Genomic DNA, 22,762 nt, shown 5'->3' on the forward strand with positions numbered 1-22,762 from the left:
CTTGGCACAAAATGACACAAAATGTAGTCTACCTGTATGCTTCTGCCTCCACTCTTGTAGGTCACCCTATGTTCCTGTCTCTTCTGAAAGAAAGTATTCACAATAGCCATTTCCATTCTCTTAGCAAAGTCAACTACCATCTGTCCTTCGGCGTTCCTCATCTGGAGTCCAAACCTGCCCATCACCTCCTCATCATCTTTGTTTCCTGCGCCAACATGTCCATTGAAGTCTTCACCAATTACAACCCTCTCACTTCTCGGGATGTTCTGTATGACTTCATCAAAGTCCAACTAAAATTTCTCCTTCTCCGCCAGCTCACATCCTACTTGTGGGGCATACCCAAAAACAACATTGAACATCACGCCTTCGATTTCTAGCTTCAGACTCATCATTCTATCTGATACTCTTTTTACTTCTAAGACATTCCTAACAAACTCCTCTTTTAAGATAACCCCAACTCCATTTCTCTTTCTGTCTTAACCATGATGGAACAACTCAGCCTTTGGTTCCACTTCTAGCCTTGCTCCCTTGCACCCAGCTCTCGACCTTTACCTGTCATTGTTCCTACATTCAAAGTTCCTACTCTTAGTTGTATACTCTTGGCGTTCCATTTCTCTCGTTTGCTCCGGGCAGACCTCCCTCCTCTCCTTCTTCGACCAACAGTAGTCCATTTTCCACTGGCACCCTGAAGGTCAACAGTACCAATGGCGGCCGTTGTTAACCCGGGCCTCGACCGACCCGGTATGGGATTCATAGGTTTGATTCGCATATTTGTTTTGGCAAAAACGTTTATGTCGGATGCCCTTCCTGAAACAACCCTCTGTATTTATCCGGGCTTGGGACCGGCACAATAAGACACTGGCTTGTGCCCCCTTGTGGCTACATTAAAGTTCAAAGGCAAAATACAAGCCCTTAATGGAGGAGATCGTTTCTGGACATTTCACTGTATTTTGCACCAGGAGGCATTGTGTTGCAAGTCGCTGAAAATGGACCACGTCATGGAGGTGGTTGTTCGCACTGTAAATTTCATCCGATCCACAGGTCTGAACCATCGTCAGGTTGACAAACTTCTCAGCGACAGCAACATTACCCACAGCCTGCCATACCACACTGAAGTGAAATGGTTAAGCCGAGGCGCTGTGCTGAGGCTTTTCTTTGATCTACGAGAGGAAATCGGACAGTTCATGGAGAAAAAAGTAAAAGCGGTGTTGGAATTAAAATCTCGGGAATGGCTACAGGACCGTGCATTCTTGGTTGATATTACTGAATATTTCAACAATCTGAACAAAATGTTGCAAGGCCGCAAAAAAGTTGTCACACATACATGCATTTAAGTTGAAGCTGACTTTGTGGGAGATGCAACTGGCAAATGGCAACCCAGCTCATTTCCCCTGTCTGAGAGATGTGTGTGTGACCAGACCTGATGCGGACATGAAATGGTACAAAGATAAAATTGCAGGACTACTGCGGGAGTTTGAGAAACGTTTTCAGGTATTTCGTGAACTTGACACAGAATTTGCAATTTTTCGCTCACCTTTCACAGTTAAAGCTTCTGATCTGCTAGTCGAAATTCAGCTAGAGATAATTGATTTGCAGTGTGATGCAGATTTGAAGGGCAAGATTGCCTGTGTAGGTCTGGACAGATTTTATCAGTATCTACTACCAGGGTACCCCAAATTAACAGCCATGGCTGCTAAAATGTTGTGCATGTTTGGGACAACCTACCTTTGTTAACAAATTTTCTTAGTGATGAATATTAATAAAACAAAAATGTGTTCAAGGCTCACAAACAAGCACTTAAATGACATTCTGAAAGTGACAGCTAGTCAGGACATGACACCTGGTGTTGATGCACTTGTGCAGGCCAAAAGATGCCAAGTTTCAGGAACAAATACAAGTCCAGACTAGACTAACACCTTTAAAATGCTGCCTTAGATACTGTTTGCATTGAAAGAATACAGCTCTGTGACGATGAATCCTTACTGTGGCGATTTAAAAAAATGTGCACTTTAATGTTAGTCAGCAGCTTCAAAACAAAAGTTGTGTGATTGACTTCTACTGTTCATACAACTCCATACATTTTCAGTATGTATTTTATGTGTATCTATGTTTCATGTATGAAGTTTACAGATTTACAGGACAGGCGAACACTTTCTTCATTACCCATTTACAATCACTCTCTTTAGTTTGTAAGGTGTACGCAGGGATTACATTTAGATTTTATATGCGTATGTGTTTAAAAATTCCTTTCTTTAAAAGTCTTATTTAATCTTAAAGTGCATTACTATATTTTTCAGTACCAATTAAGTTGTGTGCCTTTGTACAATCAGTGGGATCAGTTGCAATGCATATTTGTGAATGATAAAAGTAAATTGCACATTTGTCTAAGGAAATATGAGGTGTTTCATGAAATGTTTTGTAAAAGGATAGTTCATTAAATTTCAATATTTTCCGAATGTTCTTGTGCTTCTTTACACCAAAACAGGAAAGACATGATATTTTTGTTATTTTTAGCAGAGTATGGTATAATTTTAATGGTCCGGCCCACTTGACATCTCCCGAGGCCGTATGTGGCCCACGATGGCAAAATGAGTTTGACACCCCTGGTATAAACTGTACATGTAGTTCCTACAATATTGAAATTGTTCTTCAACGTTGTATTAAAAAACAGAATTCAAGTAAATTTCCCTTCTCTCTCCGCTGATGTTTTTATGTAGACAAGACAGAGATATTGAGCCTGAAGACTTCCAGCGCTACACCGAGAAAGTCCAGGCTCTCCTGCAGGACTGTCCATTGCAAAAGCCTCTTGCTGCTCTTTCATCAAGACATACGGATGACGAACATATTGCCAAACGGAGGGTATCACGTAAGGTAAAATGGGGAAAGACACTGATGGGTTAAAACTGATCGTTCGTTCCTGGTTCATCGCTTTTCAGGGTGTTAGAAGTGGGATGGTGAAATCAGCAGGAAGCCAGGTATTGAACAGAATAAGTTATTTTAATCTTGTAGACAGCAGGGACATTGTCTGAGGTCGGTTGAGAATCAGAATCAGAATCAGATTCATCTTTATTGCCAAGTATGTAGAACACACAAGGAATTTGTTTCCGGTCGAACACGCTGCACGAGTATCGTCGTCAAAAAAACTGCGAAGTGGCACTATACAGTTCCATTTTGGCTACTGTTGAAAGAGTTGAGGAGAGGTAGAAAGGAAAAGAGACAGATCGACGATCTCGGAAAGCATTTATGTAAGACGTGGAGATAGGATGTGACATCATGTAAAGGCAGGTAGGATATGACGTCTCAGGAAGTCCAAAACAAAAACAAACGATGCAAAAAGATGTTTAAAGATGTTCGTATACGAATTACCCCAACAGACACTAAAACATTAAATTGAATTTTCAAAATGTACCATACATATTCTGCCCCTAGTAATTACATTATAATGTAGCACAGTGCCCCTAGTGGTGGAAATAGTTAAAACCACTCAACAGTTGTGGAGTAGCTATTTTGAAATATAACAGTGGAGAGGTGTGATCACATCCACGTCCATCCTTTCTTTTGACTTGTGCAGGCACAATCTTTTTACTCTTCTGCCCTAACCATATGTTTGGAAGTCTTTTTCGTGTCACGAAGAAAGACTTCAATAAAAATACTAAACGGTGGATTCTCATCTTCATGTTTTCTATTGGAAGATTGTTAAGCTCACTGTCTACACACCATGCTCTTATAACCAACATATGGTTAGGGCAAAAGAATACATTTGATGTTTTATGTAAACCTCAATTTATTGTGGTTCTTCGGGGTTGACATTTGTTAATTTCTAATTCAGCCAAATATGTATGTATGCCACCACAGGTCAGCAGGGATGAATCCAAACTTTTAGAAGACGTAGGAAGTGACACTTCCTGCCATCGCTCAAGTCACCAAGCAAAACAACATGCCTACCAATATGGCAGCTTTGCAAACAGTAGGCAGCACTACAGAAAGCTCCCAGAATCTGTTTCTCATAAGTAAGTTTTAAATTCTTCAAAATTGTCTAAGGATTGTAAAAGCCTTCACTATAAAAACACAACTGTCTATCAATATGTTTTCGTCCAGGTCCAACTTTTCCTTATCCCTAAAGACCAGCGCATCCTTTGGCCTAATTTTTTATGTGTCTGACATTCAAGAGAGGAACTTTATGACTCTCTTTCTGGCCAGTGGTAGACTTGTATACACTTTCAATGTAGGTGATCAGCGTGTGGAAATCTGGAGCAAGAAAAATTGTAATGATGGAGCATGGCATAATGTAAGTTCAGCTTTTGTTCTACCTGACAATATTTAGGAAACATTTTGGGTACACATACGGGTGATTCTTTTTCAAGTGCAAGTGTCTGACATTGAGTGATGAAGGGCATAACACGCAGTGATGTGTGGTGAGGTTCATAGCTGGTGAGGCACTGACGTCATCATAGTCAGATTTACAAACATATGAACTGTACAGAGTAGCTTATTCACCATTTGATTGGCAACAGTTAACGTGTTTTGTTTAAAATGTCATGTCAACATTCTTTATATATACAAACTGTAGCATAGAAAAAATAATAAAAAAAAAATATTATGTGTTACCTTTACTTGTAAATGAAGTCCATGTGCCGCTCCTTCTGAAGAAAGGCATCGATAACTTCTTTGTAGAAGCCTTCCTTATCTTTCTTCAGTTTTAAAAGTCTCTCTGTCTCAATGGAGATCACTGCCAGTGAAGAAAATCGTCCTTGATCAGTCCTGTTCCGACTGTATGTTTTCAGTCTTTTCAGTGCTGAGAATGACAATCTCATCTACTTCTACAGCAACAAATGAGGCTGCACTGATCTCCTTTTTAATGTCATTTCTAATGACATCACCAACTGCTTCAATTAAATCGTTCTGTATTCTGTTTGACAGGCCAGATAATACAGTGCATGTCTCCAAATGTCTCGCTAGCCCGCCATCTTTCTCAGCGAAAGCATGTAATAGTTCAACATAGTTGCCACGATTAGCAGAGCCTTTACTTTCATCATTTCCACGAAACGCCAGCTGTTGTTTGGCAAGGAAGCAGGTGGGATTGACGGAATCTTTTAAAATCTCCCGGTTCTCCTTTACCTTAGCATTGTGGATGCTGATGTTGAGTCTTCGCTGTTCATCCAAAGCCAAGTTGATCCTGGACATCCCGAATGTTTTTAGCGCGATTTGACTTTGGATGTGCGCGGTCGACCACTCATGTTTGATGAGGCTCTGTTGTAAATTTTTTAGGTCGCAATATCCCATTTGAGTCCAGACATTGTCATAAATTGAGAACAGAAGGCAGGAAAAGCAGAAAATGCCGTTTCTTGCTGGACACCCACACAGCCAGCCTTTTCGTGTGTACCAGTCCGTCTGAAAAGAGCGAATATTCTGTCCCGTTGTCTGAAGCAAACCTTTTAGCTCCGGTGTTGGTCTTCCTTTAATTATTATCTCCTGCTTCGATTGAAAGTTTAGAAAATTCTTGCAATTTATATATGTAATCCTCCATTCTGAAAATGAGGCCAAGCAACATGAAAAAATGACTGCAGGGTTGCACTTACTTGTTAAGTGTTCACTGTAGCTTGCTGTCCCTAATTCTATTATTCTGCAGCCGTGGAGTCGCAAGTATGTCTGGAATCACAAGCGCCCCCTGTCATAAGGCGGGAGAACTGAGTGCCTCACCTACGCACAGAGTTTTGATAAAAATAAAACAAAATAAACACTGTAGTACAGTGTTTATAATGGACAGTGACTGTACATCATATACACCAGCTAACTGTAGACATTTAGTTCATATACTAAACGTGTTTGAACACTTTAATAGCGATATGCAGAAGGACAGCAATGCGGTCTCACTGCAGAGGAAGCCAGCACAGTTAGCATAGTGATTGCGCAATCCATGTTGAGGCTCAGCCGGCTGCTGCCTCACCGCTCATCTCTACTAATTTTTTGAATGGTAAATGTGAAAATTCAGCGATTTTGAAAAAAACGGTGAAGTTAAATGGACAAGAACTTTAAAGTACAAATCACTAAATACATCTAACTGTTTAATATATTTTTTCATTTGATATTTCCATGACGGGTTTCCATGATGACAGGTGAGGTACTGCCTCACCTGCCTCCCCTGACTGCACATCACTGATAACACGAGTTGCTGTATGAAGTGTTGTGTCTGTCTCAAGAGAATGAACTTGCTAATATTACTTCAGTGATATATAAATGATAGAGATTAGACAGAATAAGAAGTAATCATATTTAAAAGTTTCATGCTGTTATATGCTTAGTCAACATGTGTGACTCGATTGAAGCACAGACAACAACAATAAGGTCAACAGACACAGCGAGTTAAACTGTCAGCTTGTCAGAGATATGACAGACAGACACCGTGGACAGAGACTCAGAACCAGAAAGATTGTCCCCACTGCCGGCAGGAGACGCAGTCATCAGATGACATACGTCTGAATTCTGCGCCCCTCTGCCAAGCTATTTATTGAGAGTATATGGAAATTACAGTGATATATTAGTAAACATAGTTTTCTTGATTTGCATACCACGCCTCTGGGCATTCTGAGCAACAACAGATGTAAGCAGTAAAACATATACATTTTAATTGGTTGTCTTTTCCATGAACTGATAAGTTTGTAATCTGGCGCTTGTGCAGGATGTTTAAGCCGTAAATAACTCCGGTGAAAAAGGAGTATCTCAAGCCCTAAATTCTGTGCAAGGCCGGACCTTCTAGAATCTTGATGGAGACGACAGTTCACCTTGCCGTGTCTGTTTCACTCAGATTTACTGTGGCCATCTGCGCTTTGACTGTAGGCCCATTGTTTAGTTGGTCAGCAAAGCACGGCACTTTTAAACATGATAAATTATTATTCTCCATCATTCCCACCTCTTAATCATTTTTAAAAGTGATAGCAAACATTATCTTGACAGTGATCGTGGAGTGTAAAAAATGTGGAAAAAAAACAAAATAGTAAATATAATGGCATATATGTGTCTATACTATTGGGATATAGGTATATAGGTAAAATACAAGACAGAAGACATTCCCCGCAATACCCTAACAATCAATGGGAAGCATGTATGTATATATATACCCCCCAGTCCCACCTCTTAATCATATATTTCAAAGTTGCATTTTCATTAGTCTGATTATATGACTGGAGTGTCATTTTAAATTACTGTTCAACAAATTGCTCATTGATGACAGTTTCAAAATCACGGTGGGCATTTGGAAACAGTTCAACTTAATTTGAAGACACCAGATAATAACCAATATACCTAAAAAACATATTTTTCTTTTTCATTAAAAACAAATTTGGGAACATCTCTCATTTCATCCCCGCCCCTTTTTTTTTTTCTTGGGAAAAGAACAACGATATTGGGATAAAATGTACGTCAGCATGCAATCCGATCTTAGCATGCAGGGAAAATCCAGATCGGTCCCTCCGTCCAAAGGCCGTGAGATACGAGTTCCACATCGCTTGACTCCACACCCCTAGATAGGCTGCGTGACTGGTCCCTCTGGTCATCTGGTGGCCCCTTCCGTCACCAGCCTCGACGCGTCTGTGGTAGCCGCCTGGTATATCATGGTCCAGTCTGCTCCTGAAAATAATGGACGAGAACACAAAATGAGCGTATGTCTCCTCAATGAACCATTCTTTGAGGAGCGCCTGGGTCCATGCATTTACATGGAGCCGGGAGCTCTCGGCCACGTTCCACCTCAAAAGGCGTGGAACCCCTGGCAGAATTTACGGTGACCCTCGAGCCTGAGTAGCGCAATTGGCACAGCCTCAAACCATTTAAAATATCTCTCCAGGTCACCACCATATAATTCCTAGATTCTAGTCACTGTATTGTATTTCGATCTTACCGTGGTTTTCTGATGAACCCCATTTCCCCCGTCTGGAGTCTCCAACCGTTGATACAAACCTTCCGTCTCTGGCCACTCCGTCTGCAGTCCCCCGACTCAGGAATTCACCCAAACGGTCTGCAAGAAGGTGGTTAACGTGGAAAAAACAAAAACAAAACAAACAAAAACTATCTTTCCCCTTAAACATTAAAAATCTCCAACTACATCGCCTGAATCAGCATAGGAGTTGATCTCCCATCAACTGCTTTCTCTAGCACCTTCAAAAACCCTTACCATCTCTTTGGCTAACCCGTCTCCTCCTAATATTCTAATCAGGAAACAATTCATACACAACATCAACAACTGTTCATCCTACTTGAATATCATTGACAACTGCACCCAATCCCCACTCTAACTGTTGCAACTTTAGAGTTCATATTGATAAGCACCTCTCTTTCTACCATTCCACCCAACACCCAAATTACCAAAACCGCATTCTTCTACCTTAAAAAAAGTTTCTCCTTCTCCGCTCTGTTTCCACACCCTGCTGCACACACCCCGATAAAAACCCCCACAATCAAGGCCTCATCTGATCTTTCTTGACCCTCACCAAAACACTCCGTCCCGCAGCCCCCAATCCTCTAACACAAATCTCCTTGACATCCCTGTAGCCAGACTCAGAACTGGGGGGCATCCAGCCTTCAGATAGATAGCCGCCCCCGCCCATGGGACGCAACCTCAAAAACTAAATTGTTCCATAATGCTTTTTTTCATGTTTTAATCTCGTTACTCATGCTTCCTTTTAGATCGATTTTGGCATCAATTAAGTATGCTTGTCTTCAGGCGTACATTTAATTTAGCATTTTTAGCTCTTGTGAAGCATCTATGAGTGCAATAAAAAGCGCTTTCAAATTACATTTATTAATATTATCATCATTAATCTACGAGTCACTTGGTGTGGCATATAAACCATCTTTTCTTTTTATTCTTATTTCCTGTTCGCTTCGCTGATATTGTAAAAATTTTCAAACAAAGTAGCCACTGTGACAATCGGGATCATTCTAACAAAAACAATGTGGCCTTTTTTCCTTTTTGAAACCATTTGCCGAATGCTGCCGCACATCTGACGCATGCTGGATATATTTGTTCGATTGGGTTCAATTGCATGCTGGTGTCGGTCAAAATGTTGTCGATCTCTCCCCCCACTCCTTTCTGAAAAAGAACAAGTTGAGGCATTTTAACAAAACTACCAAAATCAAGCACCTCCAATTAGTCAGTTTGCACGAGGGTATCATGTAAACCCCCAAAAACCATACGAATTGGAATTTTTCTTTCCATTTGGGATCGTAAAATAAAGAAAGGTCAAATTGGCCACAGAGTGGCTTCCAAGCAACAAAATCTCCTATCATGCAGTGCGAAATATTCCATCTTCACACCAAGATAAGTGAATGGGAAATGTCCATACACGTATAAACGTATAATGTCTGAAATTGTCAGTCAAAATTTCACTTCCGGAAAAATGGATTCAAAACTAACAATTTTTTCCCAAAACGTTTGCGAAAAACAGCTTTTCATACCATTGAGACACAGCTCACGAGGCATTTCTAACAATTAACATTACCAACCAATGAGCTTCCTGATAGGTCCACACAGCTGCCACATCCTCCACACACCTTTGGAAATTAGAATAGGGATCAATGTCGTTTTCGAATGTGTCAAAGGCATTGTGAAGTGGGGTGATTATCATGAGCTCGGTCGGGTCATGTGGAGGAAATCAAGGGATCAAAGCCAGTACTGTTGCATGAGTTCAGTGGTTGCAGTGGAGTTGCATTGTGAGAGATTGTTCATTCAGAGTCCTTTTCTGCAGCAAATCATGCTTCAGCTTTCTGAGGTTCAGGTCTGTGATGCCAGCAGCAAGCACTTTCAGTTGAGTTTCCATCCCAGGGAGCAGGTGGGATGTCTCTTGGCTTTGTGGCTTGATCGCTGAATGGGTGGCAGCAAATGTGTTTCAGCTTTCTCAAGTTCATTTCTGTGAGGCCAGCAGCAAGCGTTTGGAGTTCAGTTTCTATCCCAGGGAGCAGGTGGGATGTCTTGGCTTTGCAGCTTGACAGTGCTGTGGACATCATGGAGCTTGTCTGAACGGGTGGATGCAAGTGGCTGTGCATTCAGACATTCAGAGTCCATTTCTTTCACGTCACCACAATTTGAACAGCCAGCTTGATTTCAGAGATTTCCTCGCACACGCCCTCAGGCACTCATCCTACCGCCCCACAGCCATGCCGCCTTGGTCAAGCCTTTGCGGCCAGCCGGCCATAATTTCGAAGTGGAGCTAGAGGGATGGGCCAGCCGTGCTGGAACCTGGACACATTAATTTACATTCGGTCAGATTTTTTGTTTGTTAGTTTTTTCTTAATTAGAGGAGCATAGCTTCCCGCAAATTCCCTGAATGTGTGCGGCGCAACCAAAGACGTTTCTATCTTGTCTTCTCAAAAATGTGACAAGTCGATTTGTAGCCTGGACATTCCCACAGTCACCTTCTCAGCCTTGATTCGGGATCGCTGCACATAAAGTAACATTCAAAAATGAATTTGTCAGGTAGTGCCATCTGAGGTGGAGGAGAGATAGAATTGAGTTGGCATTTCTCAAACATCACTTTGCACTTTACAGATCAAGTACGGTGGCCACACATTAACTATTTCCATAATTTCAATAATTTCAAATATTGAATCAAGTTTAGAAAGGCTGAATCTGATCCCACAGTCGCATAGCAGTTACCAGTTCGAAAATATAATTGATATCATTATTAATTCTTCCTTACTGTTTTCTTTTTTATCAATCGCCGAGCCAGTTCCATCTGTTACAGTACGAAGGATCATGCTTTTATCACGTTTATGTTGTATTAATTTACTCAAATTAATCAAGCTTTAATTGTTTCCTTCATCAGTGTCTTAGCTCAGCCAGATAGTTTCAAACTAACATACTGCATGGGAATGCACACTATTTGTTTCACTTTCACCCCACAATGAATGGTGAGTCTTCTACTCTCGACACCTGCATTGTAAATTTTGAACAGAGTGACAGGTCGCCCTGATAAGGAACCACTCACAGAGAAAGCCAGATCTTGCTCTTTTGCCATAAAAGACAACTTCCTGATTTAATGTGAAGGAAATAACTACGGCATCTTAGTTTTCTCATCTGAATACTTGTATGTTTAATATCTGTTGAACATATCTTGTCACCTCTTAAAACATTTTGATCTTCTTTTTCAATTTGTGCCCTTTCAATGTGGTCAATTTTTGGTGAACAGCTTGTCGCGCATGAATGTTTGTCATCCTCCCCTTCTTGTGATTTATGACTGCATGAGGAGCCCCTCACACATTGATTAGAGTATTTTGTTAACAAACGCCGTGTAAATTCTTCTTTTCTTAATCCAATCAATATCCTCAAGCCTCACAACAGTGTTAACAATTGTGCTAAACCTTATATCACATTTTTGGTGAGCTCAGGTATTCTTGCCTACAGGTTTAACCCATCAACTCCTTATTTCTAATCTAATTCCGTTCAGTCTAGATGTACGCACGTATTATATCGTCGACACAGCTCACCTTTTATTTCCAGAACCATCAGTACTCACCACTCGAGAACAAATGCTATCTCATAACTGCCTCAAAACAAAACGTATGCGGAAAAAGTGGTCAACACCGCTTCTCTCTATCCCCTGTGATCGAAAGGGGGAGAAATGCAACAAGTTAATTCAAACCTCAAAACATCATTGTTTTTAAACTTTCACTTTACCAAAGCATACCGTCTTCACATTTCTTCCCACTGAGGCAATGATGAATTATAGACCTTGTCTTTTTTGCTATATTAGCTGCCCAAGCGAGGCAGTCAAAAATCAACAGTACACAAAAACATTCCAGATTAAACCAGCAAAATAACATGCCTTCCCGCATACCCCAAAATAATTTCTAATTATTCATCGTATTGTTTACTTCATTTTAGAGCATATTTTCTCGAACCATCATAATCCTTCTAAATGTATCAATATCAATCACAATTCCATACAACACGTATTCCAATAGAATGCCATCCATCACTAATATGATTTTTGTCTCTCTCTTTCCTGATGTAAAATGTAAAATTCTAACTCACGTCTGAAATCTGAAACCAAATACTTTAGGACTTTTTTGGACCCAACTCGCATTTCTCTCTGTGCGAAAATGCGGTCCGTGTCCGTTTCAAAATAATTTTGGCAGTTTTCTTGCCTTCGGGCACTTCTCTTTGCTTACAACCATACGGCCATAATATGCTAAATTTTCTTTTTGCCCAATCTTTATATTTTAATAACGTTTTAGTTCCGCCAACATCTCTTTCAGAGTAAAGTTACTCTCTTTTTATAGGCATAATTATATCGCATTATCGATTTGGTGTTTGCCATCGACGAGCATTAATTAATTCATCAACCTTATTTCGGCACCTCAGATCGAAGGCAGTTTGATTTCGAATGTCCGAGTAGGACTGACCACATTCCAACACTTCGTCCGTCCAAAGCAGAAACAAGTGTGTTGTCAACTTTTTATCCTTTCGCGGCGCCCCTAAATACTGCCTGAGATCTGCGGGCCGGAACACGCATCGCGCTACCTTTTTCCACCTTTTTCCATCTATTTTTTTTCTTTCGGCATCGTAAATATTTACTTGAACAAACAGCGTCGATCCTTCAACGTCTATATCAACCAATTGTTTTTTTCTACAAATTCTTCTTCATCGAGGCAGACTGGCAACTAATTTGATTTAACTCGTTTCCAAAAAACGGGAAGACTTTCGCTTAGTGCCTCGACTTCACTGTAATTTACATGAAATCGCAATCTCGTTCCGCCGTGTTTTTTCGAAATAAAATATTTAGGTTCCAGCGCCAAATAAAATTTTCATTAATACTATCGAAGCAGAGCGAATTATTAGCGTTCAATTTTTCGCCACATCCCCCTTCTCTCTCTCTTTTTTTTAATTATTTCTATGAATTTGGTCCAGTTCTTCACCGCATAGGGCGGACTCTATAACTGGGTTCGTTCAGTAGGACAGCAATTCAAATTTACATTTGTGGTTTCTCCTTCTTCAACCCCCAAAAGGGTGAGGAGAACTTGCATCCTGCATCCACAAAAGTCTGCTGTTTGAATCCCACTGTATATTATATGAATTACGAAACGTTATCGCAATTCCAATCACACTCAGATGCGGTCACGCCCGAAACAACCCCGCGACATAGTCAAGCTCGCAAGCTTGACACACAGACCCGCATGCTCACACATTGACTCACACAGACACAGTCACACAACCACAAGGATGATCAGTCCTTGTGTACCCAAAAACTAAGCTCAGTTCAGCACTCTCACTACCACATGAACTAGCTTAATTTTTTTCGAGGCTTTTCATTCTTCCAGACCTTCAAAAGGCTGTACTATCCAATCTTCAAGACCCAAACAAATAGGCTTGTCCTAAAATCAGTATCCGACTGACTTTCCGTACGGTTTTTTCCATGGCGCAATGGCCCTTTAGAACATTCTCATTTTCCTTAAATCAGTATCCGACTGACTTTCTGTACGTACTTTTCCATGGCGCACTGGCCCTTTAAAACGTTCTCTATCTTCCAAGACCCAAACAAATAGGCTTGTACTATCCAAAATCTTCCAAGACCTAAACAAATAGGCTTGTACTATTGTTTATCAGACTGACCTCAATTTTTGGAGACGATCCTTCCGGTCCCGAGCCCGCCCAGGTTCGTTGGGATGGCGTTTGCGTCTCACCCGGCGAGCAGGCCTGGCTTCTGCCCCCAAGAAAAGGAGGTCCTCTCGAAATCTTGTTGGCCTTGCCGGTGCACCGGTTCTTGACAGTCGCCGTAGACCGCTCACCGCAGGAGACGCGTTGCCATCCCGGACGAGCCCCCAAAAATGTCAGAGATATGACAGTCAGACACCGTGGACAGAGACTCAGAACCAGAAAGATTGTCCCCACTGCCGGCAGGAGACGCAGTCATCAGATGACATACGTCTGAATTCTGCGCCCCTCTGCCAAGCTATTTATTGAGAGTATATGTAAATTACAGTGATATATTAGTAAACATAGTTTTCTTGATTTGCATACCACGCCTCTGGGCGTTCTGAGCAACAACAGATGTAAGCAGTAAAACATATACATTTTAATTGGTTGTCTTTTCCATGAACTGATAAGTTTGTAATCTGGCGCTTGTGCAGGATGTTTAAGCCGTAAATAACTCCGGTGAAAAAGGAGTATCTCAAGCCCTAAATTCTGTGCAAGGCCGGACCTTCTAGAATCTTGATGGAGACGACAGTTCACCTTGCCGTGTCTGTTTCACTCAGATTTACTGTGGCCATCTGCGCTTTGACTGTAGGCCCATTGTTTAGTTGGTCAGCAAAGCACGGCACTTTTAAACATGATAAATTATTATTCTCCATCACAGCTTCATCTAGGAGATTGGATTGGATTGGATTGGATTTGCCTTTATTAGTCTCACAGTGGAGAAATTTACATTTCACAGCAGTAAAGTTAGAGATCTGGCCTTGAACAGAATTTAGGACTTGGGATACTCCTTTATCACCGAAGTTATTTACGACTTGAACATCCTGCACAGGAAGAGCTCATTAGCCAGGTTACAAATTTATCAGCTCATGGAAAAGACAATGTTTTATTGCTTGCAGCTGTTGGGGCTCAGAACGTTCCAGGGGCATGGTATTCTAATCAAGAAAAACTATGTTTTACTAATGTATCACTTAAATTTGCATATACTCCCAATAAATAGCTTGGGAAAGGGCTGCAGAATTCAGACGTCTGTCATGAATGGCTGCGTCTCCTGCAGGTAGTAGGGACAATCTTTCTGGCTCTGAGTCATATCTCTGACAATAATGTAGATATTTTTAGGTTCCACTTAAAAGATTGTTCTGATAACGCTACAAAGCATCCCTTTTAAAAATCACAATATTTACTTGACCATTTGTGATTAGGTTAACAATGTTTTGGTAATTTGTGCTGGTTTAAATAGAGATATTATAGGCCAACAGATATGTTCCCCATCCACCACAGAAGCATATTTTTTTAATACTTGCACTATATCACAGGTCCCAGTTTGATGCTAATAAAAAAAATAATTCATATTTGTATTCCACTGCATATGAAATACCGACTTTTCCTCATTATCAGGAAGGCTCAAAGGAATACAATAAATACAGATTTATTTATATCTTTTTCACAACTGCTCCAGCGGTAACAAAGTGCTTTCCAGAATATTTAAAATTCTACTTCCAACAAATCACAATATCCATATATAAGGTGCATCAGATATGAAGGTGCACTGTTGGGTTTGGAGGAAATTCACAGGTTTTAGGTGAACCTTTTAATGCGGGAAATACGGTACTTGCAAGAGTAAATTTTAGTCATATGGTCATAAAATATACAATTACAAGAAATTGTGCTTCCTTCCTGAAGGTTACTTTTATACGTGATGGAAATATGGGAAAATTGGTCATTGATGGACTCACGCTGCTGAAGGACAGTGTTAAAGGCAAACCTGTGCCCTGGCATGTCAGAAGTCCTCTCTATTTTGGAGGGGTACCTCCAAAACGAGCACAAAGAAATATTCAGGTATGGATTTGATTTTTAACTCTTTAGATCCATCTCTATAATACCGTGTTTTTTAATGTTTTTTAAGCCAAAGCATATTTCTTTCAATTAAAGTGCCATACCACTTCCAGAAAATGTGGGGGAAAGCTTATTTGAGCAAATTTAAAGGACAACCGACACTTCCGGACAAGTTGTGTCCATAATTTGTAAAATCACTTCAAATGGCCGCTACTGAGCGTATTTTACAAAGATTCCACGGCATATATCTATATTTTACGTTTATATTCAGGAAGTCTTGTTTTCAAGTTGATGACGATGCCTGACGTGATGTCACGTCTGGAACGTCCCTGACCGAGAAAGCGACACACAATGAATTTTAGGTACTTTGTTTGGTCTGAAAACTTCGGGTTGATCCGTGTTGATGGCGAAATTAGATGGAAAACACATAAATAACTCCATGGTGAATCGTTGTGTGTTGTGTGCAGCAAGACTACTATTTGATACTAGTTGACACAAATTCCCAGCAGACAAATCCACCCATTTCCAACGGAGCTCTTTGACGCTATATTGGAGTCCTGACGGCTCGAATTGATACGGGAGGACTTCTTTAATCGATTGCAAACATTTATGCTTTCATCTTCAGAACTATTTGAATTATATTCATAACTGGATGAGTAACAAGAATGCATCTTCTCCGAATCTGAAGCCATCGTTTTGATTCTAGAGCAAGGCAAGACATCCTGCCGTGACGTCACGAACAAGGAGGCGGGGCCTTCTGAAACTCGGCATCTCCGAGGTCATTTTGAAGTACTTTTGGGACACTCATTTTTATTGGTGTTTTGCATTTGACTAAAATATCAGCCTGCGTGTTTTGGGTATTTTAGATGCTATAAAATGTTTTTCTGATGTCAGTTAGGAAACAAAAAATGGTGTCGGTTGTCCTTTATCACCCTTCTCTTTTTCATTTTCCTCTTAATTTGGTCCAGTTTTCTACCACATATGGTGGACACTGTAACTGGGCTTGTTCAGTGGGACAGTAATTACAATTCATTCATTCATTACATCCTACATTCATTCATTACATCCTACTTCAACCCGATGGGTGAGGAGAACTTGCAATAATGTGTCCACGAAGGTCTGCCGTTTACAATCCCACGGTGTATTATATGGGTTTCCACACCTTCTCGTAATCCCCAAACACACACAGATGCACTCATAAAAATAACAAAACTTGTCTCACTGTCCAAATATTTTCAGGCCTAACTGTATCATTATCTGATCCGCTTTATTCTCGCAATGTTTTGTTGGGGTGCTTGTGCCAACCGGCTCACATATGTACTGTATTTATAATTTTTCTTTTCTCCCTTTAGGGTGACTCGGTAAACAGCTTTGCTGGCTGTTTGAGCAATATCCATCTCAATGGACATTGGTTGTCAACTGCAGATAGAACATTTGGAGTGACACCATGTTTTGAGGGACTTACCGAGGCAGGAACATTCTTTGCAGGGGAAGGAGGCTATGTACTTTTGGGTAATTTAACCTTAGTTTGCGCACCCTTATTTTTAAACCACTGAAATATTTTCCTAGACATTTTTGTTCAGGCCAAGTTCATATATGTTGGATTTTAATATGTTAATTTCCTGTGAGGGCGGCCCGGTAGTCGAGTGGTTAGCACACCGGCTTCACAGTGCAGAGGTCGCCGGTTCGTGTCCCGGTCCGACCTCCCTGTGTGGAGTTTGCATGTTCTCCCCGGACCCGCGTGGGTTTTCTCCGGGTCCTCCGGTTTCCTCCCACACTCCAAAAACATGCATGGCAGGCAGATTGACCAGTCCAAATTGTCCCTAGGGGTGAGTGTCAGAGTGACTGTTGTATGTCTTTGTGTGCCCTGCGATTGGCTGGCAACCAATTCAGGGTGTCCCCCGCCTCGTGCCCGAAGACAGCTGAGATAGGCTCCAGCAACCCCCGCGACCCAATGAGGAATAAGCGGTACGGAAAATGATATAGATAGATAGATAGATAGATAGATAGATAGATAGATAGATAGATAGATAGATAGATAGATAGATAGATAGATAGATAGATAGATAGATAGATAGATAGATAGATAGATAGATATAGGGCCGAAACTACCAGCAAAAGACTTTAGTTCGCTCACGAAGCATCTTAGAAGCAAAACGTCCGACACCTTCAAAGAAGTACAGTTCATCAATAATTGGGATCATTAACTGTATTTTGGGCATTGAGGAAAAGATTTCTTCAGCCGTCATCTGTAAAGGAAGTTCAGATGACGACTGAAGAAACCTTTTCCTTGATGGAAATGACTGAGACCCTACACAGATGTATTTTGGCCAGATTTGTGAAAAGTGTCATAAGATGGTCGTCCTTTGCATTCATCATTACCGTAAAGCAACTGCCACAGAGTGTTTTACCTTTCTTTAACACACTTTACTCATCTTTGCCACAATGCTCACAATATAGAAGTGTGAAAATAAACCTCATCATGCACATATATTTTCATCTCACCCTGACCTCAGACAACATCCTTTACTCCGCCTACTTCTGATTTTTTAGACACGCTTGATTTGGGACTGAGATTTCAACTCGAAATGGAGGTGCGGCCCCAGGTGACATCGGGGGTACTTCTGCATGTGCCGAAAGCAGAGGGTTATTTCTCACTGTACATTCATCAAGGATCAGTAAGTAAACATCACAAATGAGATAAATATCCTACAATACACAAATAATTCAAAGTATAATATCAGAATAATCTTTATTGCCAAGTATGTAGAACACACAAGGAATTTGTCTCTGGTCGAACACGGTGCACTAGTATCAAAAAATGGAGAAAAATGGAGGCACTATACAGTTCTATTTGGGTTACTATTTAGAGAGTTAATGGCTTGGGGATATGTTAATTCTAATGCTTAGAAATGTTGAAATGAAAACAATGTTTTCCAGGTGGTGGCTGTTTTGACTGATAGGACACACGAATTGTTGGCAACAGTTTCTCCAAGGCCAGCTCTGTGTGCTGGCCACTGGCATAGAATTGCAGGTAAAACTATATAATAAAATATATATACTTATATATACTATATACAAAATCAATAAAACATTTGGGTTACATGCTTTTTCATGCATATTTCCCTTTCATGCACAGATAATAACCCTTACTGTACCTGTTCACTATAGTATAATAGTATACTTCAGGAAACGAAGTTGGCCCTATGGTCTCCAAATGCCGCAACAAAATGCAACAATGCAGAGTACTCAATTCACGAACAGAGCAGCACCGAAGCCACTAATCACAGTTAAAATCTAGCTGGCTATCTTGCTAGATAGCTATTTGCTATTTATTTGCTACTTTATCTAGCTCCCTGGCCGGCTATCTAGCTAGCTATCTATTAGCTATATAGCTATCTGCAGTATTTGAAATAACGTCTGCCCGGAAGCCCGGGGCAGGCCGACAACTTCTTCAAAACAGAAGATTATTTTCAAATCAAACGTTTGTTTCAATGAAGCAAAAGCTACAAGAAAACTGCTACAAGCCACGTAGAGTCCTCTTTCTAAGCGCCTTTCAAAACTCTCAAGTACACTTTACAGTCACGGTATAGTCCGAAGCACGAAACAGGCTTCTGATTGGCTGCCATACCGAGTATGAAAAATTGCCAAACGAACGTTCCTGTTTGCAATTTGGAGGCAACTTTTCAGAGTTGTCTGCCCCGGTGTCCACTAACTTTTTGTCATGAGTTTCAGACACTGCTATCTGGCTGACTGGCTATCTATCTAGCTGGCTAGCTAGTAGCTATTTATTGGCTAGCTAGCTAGCTTTGTATCTATTTGAGTTACTTCTGCATTGAGTGAACGCTGGCGCTTGTGGCTGCCGCTGCTCACCCACAGAATAATGTATCCTCTGACTGTAAAGTGACCTTGAGAGTTTTGAAAGGCGCTTGTATGTATTATTATTATTATTATTAAGATAATATCACGAGGTCATTATATTTTTCTGTTTTGTCTGATTGCAGTGATGAAAGACATGGGCATTCTCAAATTGCAAGTAGGACAACAGGTCCATAACGTGGATGGATTTCTGAATCACTCTACAGTCAACAGAAAGATTTTTATCGGTGGATTTCCAGGTTGGATATCGCCCAGTTTGAGGGTTTTTTTTTCCACACAAGTCATACATTTTTGTATCTTTTTCTACCCATCAGATCTCTCCCTTCCAGGCAGCCACGTAACCAATAAGCCTTATGTAGGTTGTATGAGGAACCTGAAGATCAACAACATTGGAGTGAACTTCACTGACGTAGCTCTGGTCAGCGGAGCGGTCAGCGTTGGATCCTGTCCGGATGTGAAATAAAGTTAAAAACCCAACTCTTCCCAATGCCTTATTAATAACAAGGAAATATAACAATTGTAGGACATCACTCCCATTTATTTACATATTTTCTGCATTATAAAATGTTTTTATTATAAGGCACACCTTCAATGAATAGCCTATTTTTTAAGAGGCACTGCATTATAAGGCGCATGAAATCGAGGATAAGTGGTGCTCTGCTAAAAGAATACAAAAATCAAATACAGCTTTATTGATATATAACCTTTTACAACTACTGCAGCGTAATGAAGCTATAAGACCTTGTCACAAAAAAACGCATTATAAATAAAAATATCATTACAAAACAATAAATGATGGACAAAAGTTATGATGGCAATTTACTGAACAAAAAGGCACACAAACCTCATGGAATCACTTCCACAAATAGTTAAAGGACAACCAACACCATTTTTTGTTTCCTAACTGACACCAGAAAAACGTTCTATAGCATCAAAAATACCCAAAACACGCAGGCTGATATTTTAGTTAAATGCAAAACACCAATAAAAATGAGTTAAAGTGTCCCAAAACTACTTGAAAATGACCTCGGAGATGGCTAGTTTGAGAAGGTCCCGCCCCCTTGTTCCTGACGTCACGCCAGGACGTCTTGCCTTGCTCGAGAATCAAAACAATGGCTTCAGATTTGGAGAAGATGCTTTCTTGTTACTCATCCAGTTATGAATATGATTCAAATAGTTCTGAAGAGGAAAGCATAAATGTTTGCAATCGATTAAAGAAGGAAGTCCTTTCGTCTCAGTTTGAGGCGTCTGGACTCCAATGTAGCGCCCAGAAAATGCACAAGATGGCGCCTAAGCTGATTTGTCTGCTGGGAATTTGTGTCAACTAGTATCAAATAGTAGTCTTGGTGCAACACACAACGATTCACCATTGCGTTATTTATGTTTTTTCCTTCTAATTTCGCCGTCAACACGGATCAACACGAAGTTTTCACACCAACCGGTCAGGGGCGTTCCAGACGTAACGTCACGTCAGGCATCATCATCAACTCAAAAACAAGACTTCTAGAATATTCAGCGCGAGTCTTAAAACGGAAAATATAGCTATCTGCTGTGAAATCTTTGTAAAATATGCTAAGTAGAAGTCATTTGAAGTGATTTTATAAATTATGGACACAACTTGTCATTAGGTGTCGGTTGTCCTTTAAATATCTCAAGTATTCTTGCTTGTCCCCTTCATTTTTTCAGAATAACCTCTCAGAACTCACGAAGTCGTCGTCTGTTTGAATGAGTGTCGATGAATGCACATGACAATCAATGTCAGGTAGAACGGTTTTAGGTTACTATTGGTTCCCACTAATTATTACCAGCAGATGGCATAAAAAGAGACTAACGCCATAGATAAGGCATATTGGATTATAGAGCGAACTGTTGGCTTTTGAAAAAAATGTAATGATTTTAAGTGCACCTGACATTGCGTAAAATATAATACCATTTAATCAAACTGATCAAAAAGTAGCAAGTATTAAATTAGCACACTTTGTTTAATTTAACACAGCTAACTCCAATATTATGTTTTGATATTTGTGTTAAATGTGCTAAAAATACATTGCCTGTTTGTGTGCTTGGTTTCCATTTTGTGCCTATCATTCTAGCGTATTATTTTGTAATGGTTCATTTCCAATATCTCGGCTGTTTTATTGAAAACAAGTCCAAATAAGTCCACATTTTGAACAGTTAAAGGTCATTATCGGGCAATTAAGGTAAAAATCAAAAACAAATATTAAACATGATATACAGTCTAACTGGCCTTGACTGACTCTTCCCCACATTGGTGTGTCTTTGGTACATGATAAAGAGATGTATGGCATGCACCTCTAATAAACCATGTATCTCAAATAAACCACATTTATCCATACCTAATGGTCTGTTCTTTGGTTTCACAAAGCCAGTTCTATACAGTGATACATTGGCTTACAAACTTAATTGGTTCCCAGACAGAGTGCAAGGCGAAAAGTGTGTATCCCAAAAATTAATTTCCCATAGGAAACCATTAAAATGAGAAAAATCCGTTCCCAGGTCCCCATAAAACATAATTTTCTACTTTCTAATTTTCTAAGCCTTAAAACTACACAAAATACACCTTATTTTATGTATAATAAATGTACTATGGTATTATAATTAAATAAATAATCTGTACTATATACAGTAAAGTCTCGTTATATCGATATTCAAGGGAGTCCGAAAAAATATTGATATAACCGGGACTATCGATATATCCGACCCTGTTTGCATGTAATTTTCTCCGTGCGTGCATAGAAATAGTATCGATATAACCGGGACTATCGATATATCCGATATCGATATAACGAGACTTTACTGTAATAGAGTCGTTTTATTTACCTTTGTGATGGTCGTTGATGACTTGATGGAATGGATTGGCCGCTTTCATCAGCATTTAACTTGATGAGGAATGTAGCCTTCTTCTTTCACGATCCTGAGGAATGATCCCTTGGAGGTGCTTTCTCTGCAATAATTTTACCTTTTTCCTCATCAATTGTGTTCTGTTTAGCTGGGTTGATAGCTTTTTGCATCAAGTGTACAAATGGCTTGTGCGGGTTATTTGTGGAGCCTGATTGATGGGATATTTTAACCTTCCAGTCTACACTCTGCTTTTGAACTACAGTAAAGTCTCATTATATCGATATTCTCGGGAGTCGGAAAAAATATCGATATAACCGGACTATCGATATATCCGATCCTGCGGCATGTAAATCTTCTCCTTGCGTTCATAGAAAGAGTATCCTAATAAGCAGTACTATCGATATAACCGATATCGATATAACGAGACTTTACTGTATCAAAGTTGAAACAAGTCCAAATTTCACTATTTTCTATCCATTTTCTTACCATTTCACTTTT

At 40.2% G+C, this 22,762-nt stretch overlaps 1 protein-coding gene across 2 annotated transcripts in view; it reads left to right on the forward strand.

Moving 5' to 3' along the window:
* The window catches only part of lama4 (laminin, alpha 4), a 110,902-nt gene extending 89,144 nt beyond the window's left edge, over positions 1-21,758 (forward strand). Inside the window, exons 32-40 of one of the 2 annotated variants that reach the window (XM_089021787.1) lie at positions 2,718-2,871; positions 3,856-4,010; positions 4,099-4,288; positions 15,371-15,526; positions 16,876-17,035; positions 18,077-18,201; positions 18,464-18,557; positions 19,528-19,641; positions 19,732-21,758. In XM_089021787.1, coding sequence (XP_088877913.1) covers positions 2,718-2,871; positions 3,856-4,010; positions 4,099-4,288; positions 15,371-15,526; positions 16,876-17,035; positions 18,077-18,201; positions 18,464-18,557; positions 19,528-19,641; positions 19,732-19,865 — 1,282 coding nt within the window. In that variant the 3' untranslated portion in view covers positions 19,866-21,758. Of the gene's footprint in view, positions 1-2,717; positions 2,872-3,855; positions 4,011-4,098; positions 4,289-15,370; positions 15,527-16,875; positions 17,036-18,076; positions 18,202-18,463; positions 18,558-19,527; positions 19,642-19,716 lie in introns of both variants that reach the window. The other variant, XM_089021786.1, reaches the window with a different exon arrangement.
* The last annotated feature ends 1,004 nt before the right edge of the window (positions 21,759-22,762 follow it).

Source organism: Hippocampus bargibanti, linkage group LG19 (assembly GCF_051943395.1).
Source record: "Hippocampus bargibanti isolate YZ-2025 linkage group LG19, ASM5194339v1, whole genome shotgun sequence".
NCBI lineage: Eukaryota > Metazoa > Chordata > Actinopteri > Syngnathiformes > Syngnathidae > Hippocampus > Hippocampus bargibanti.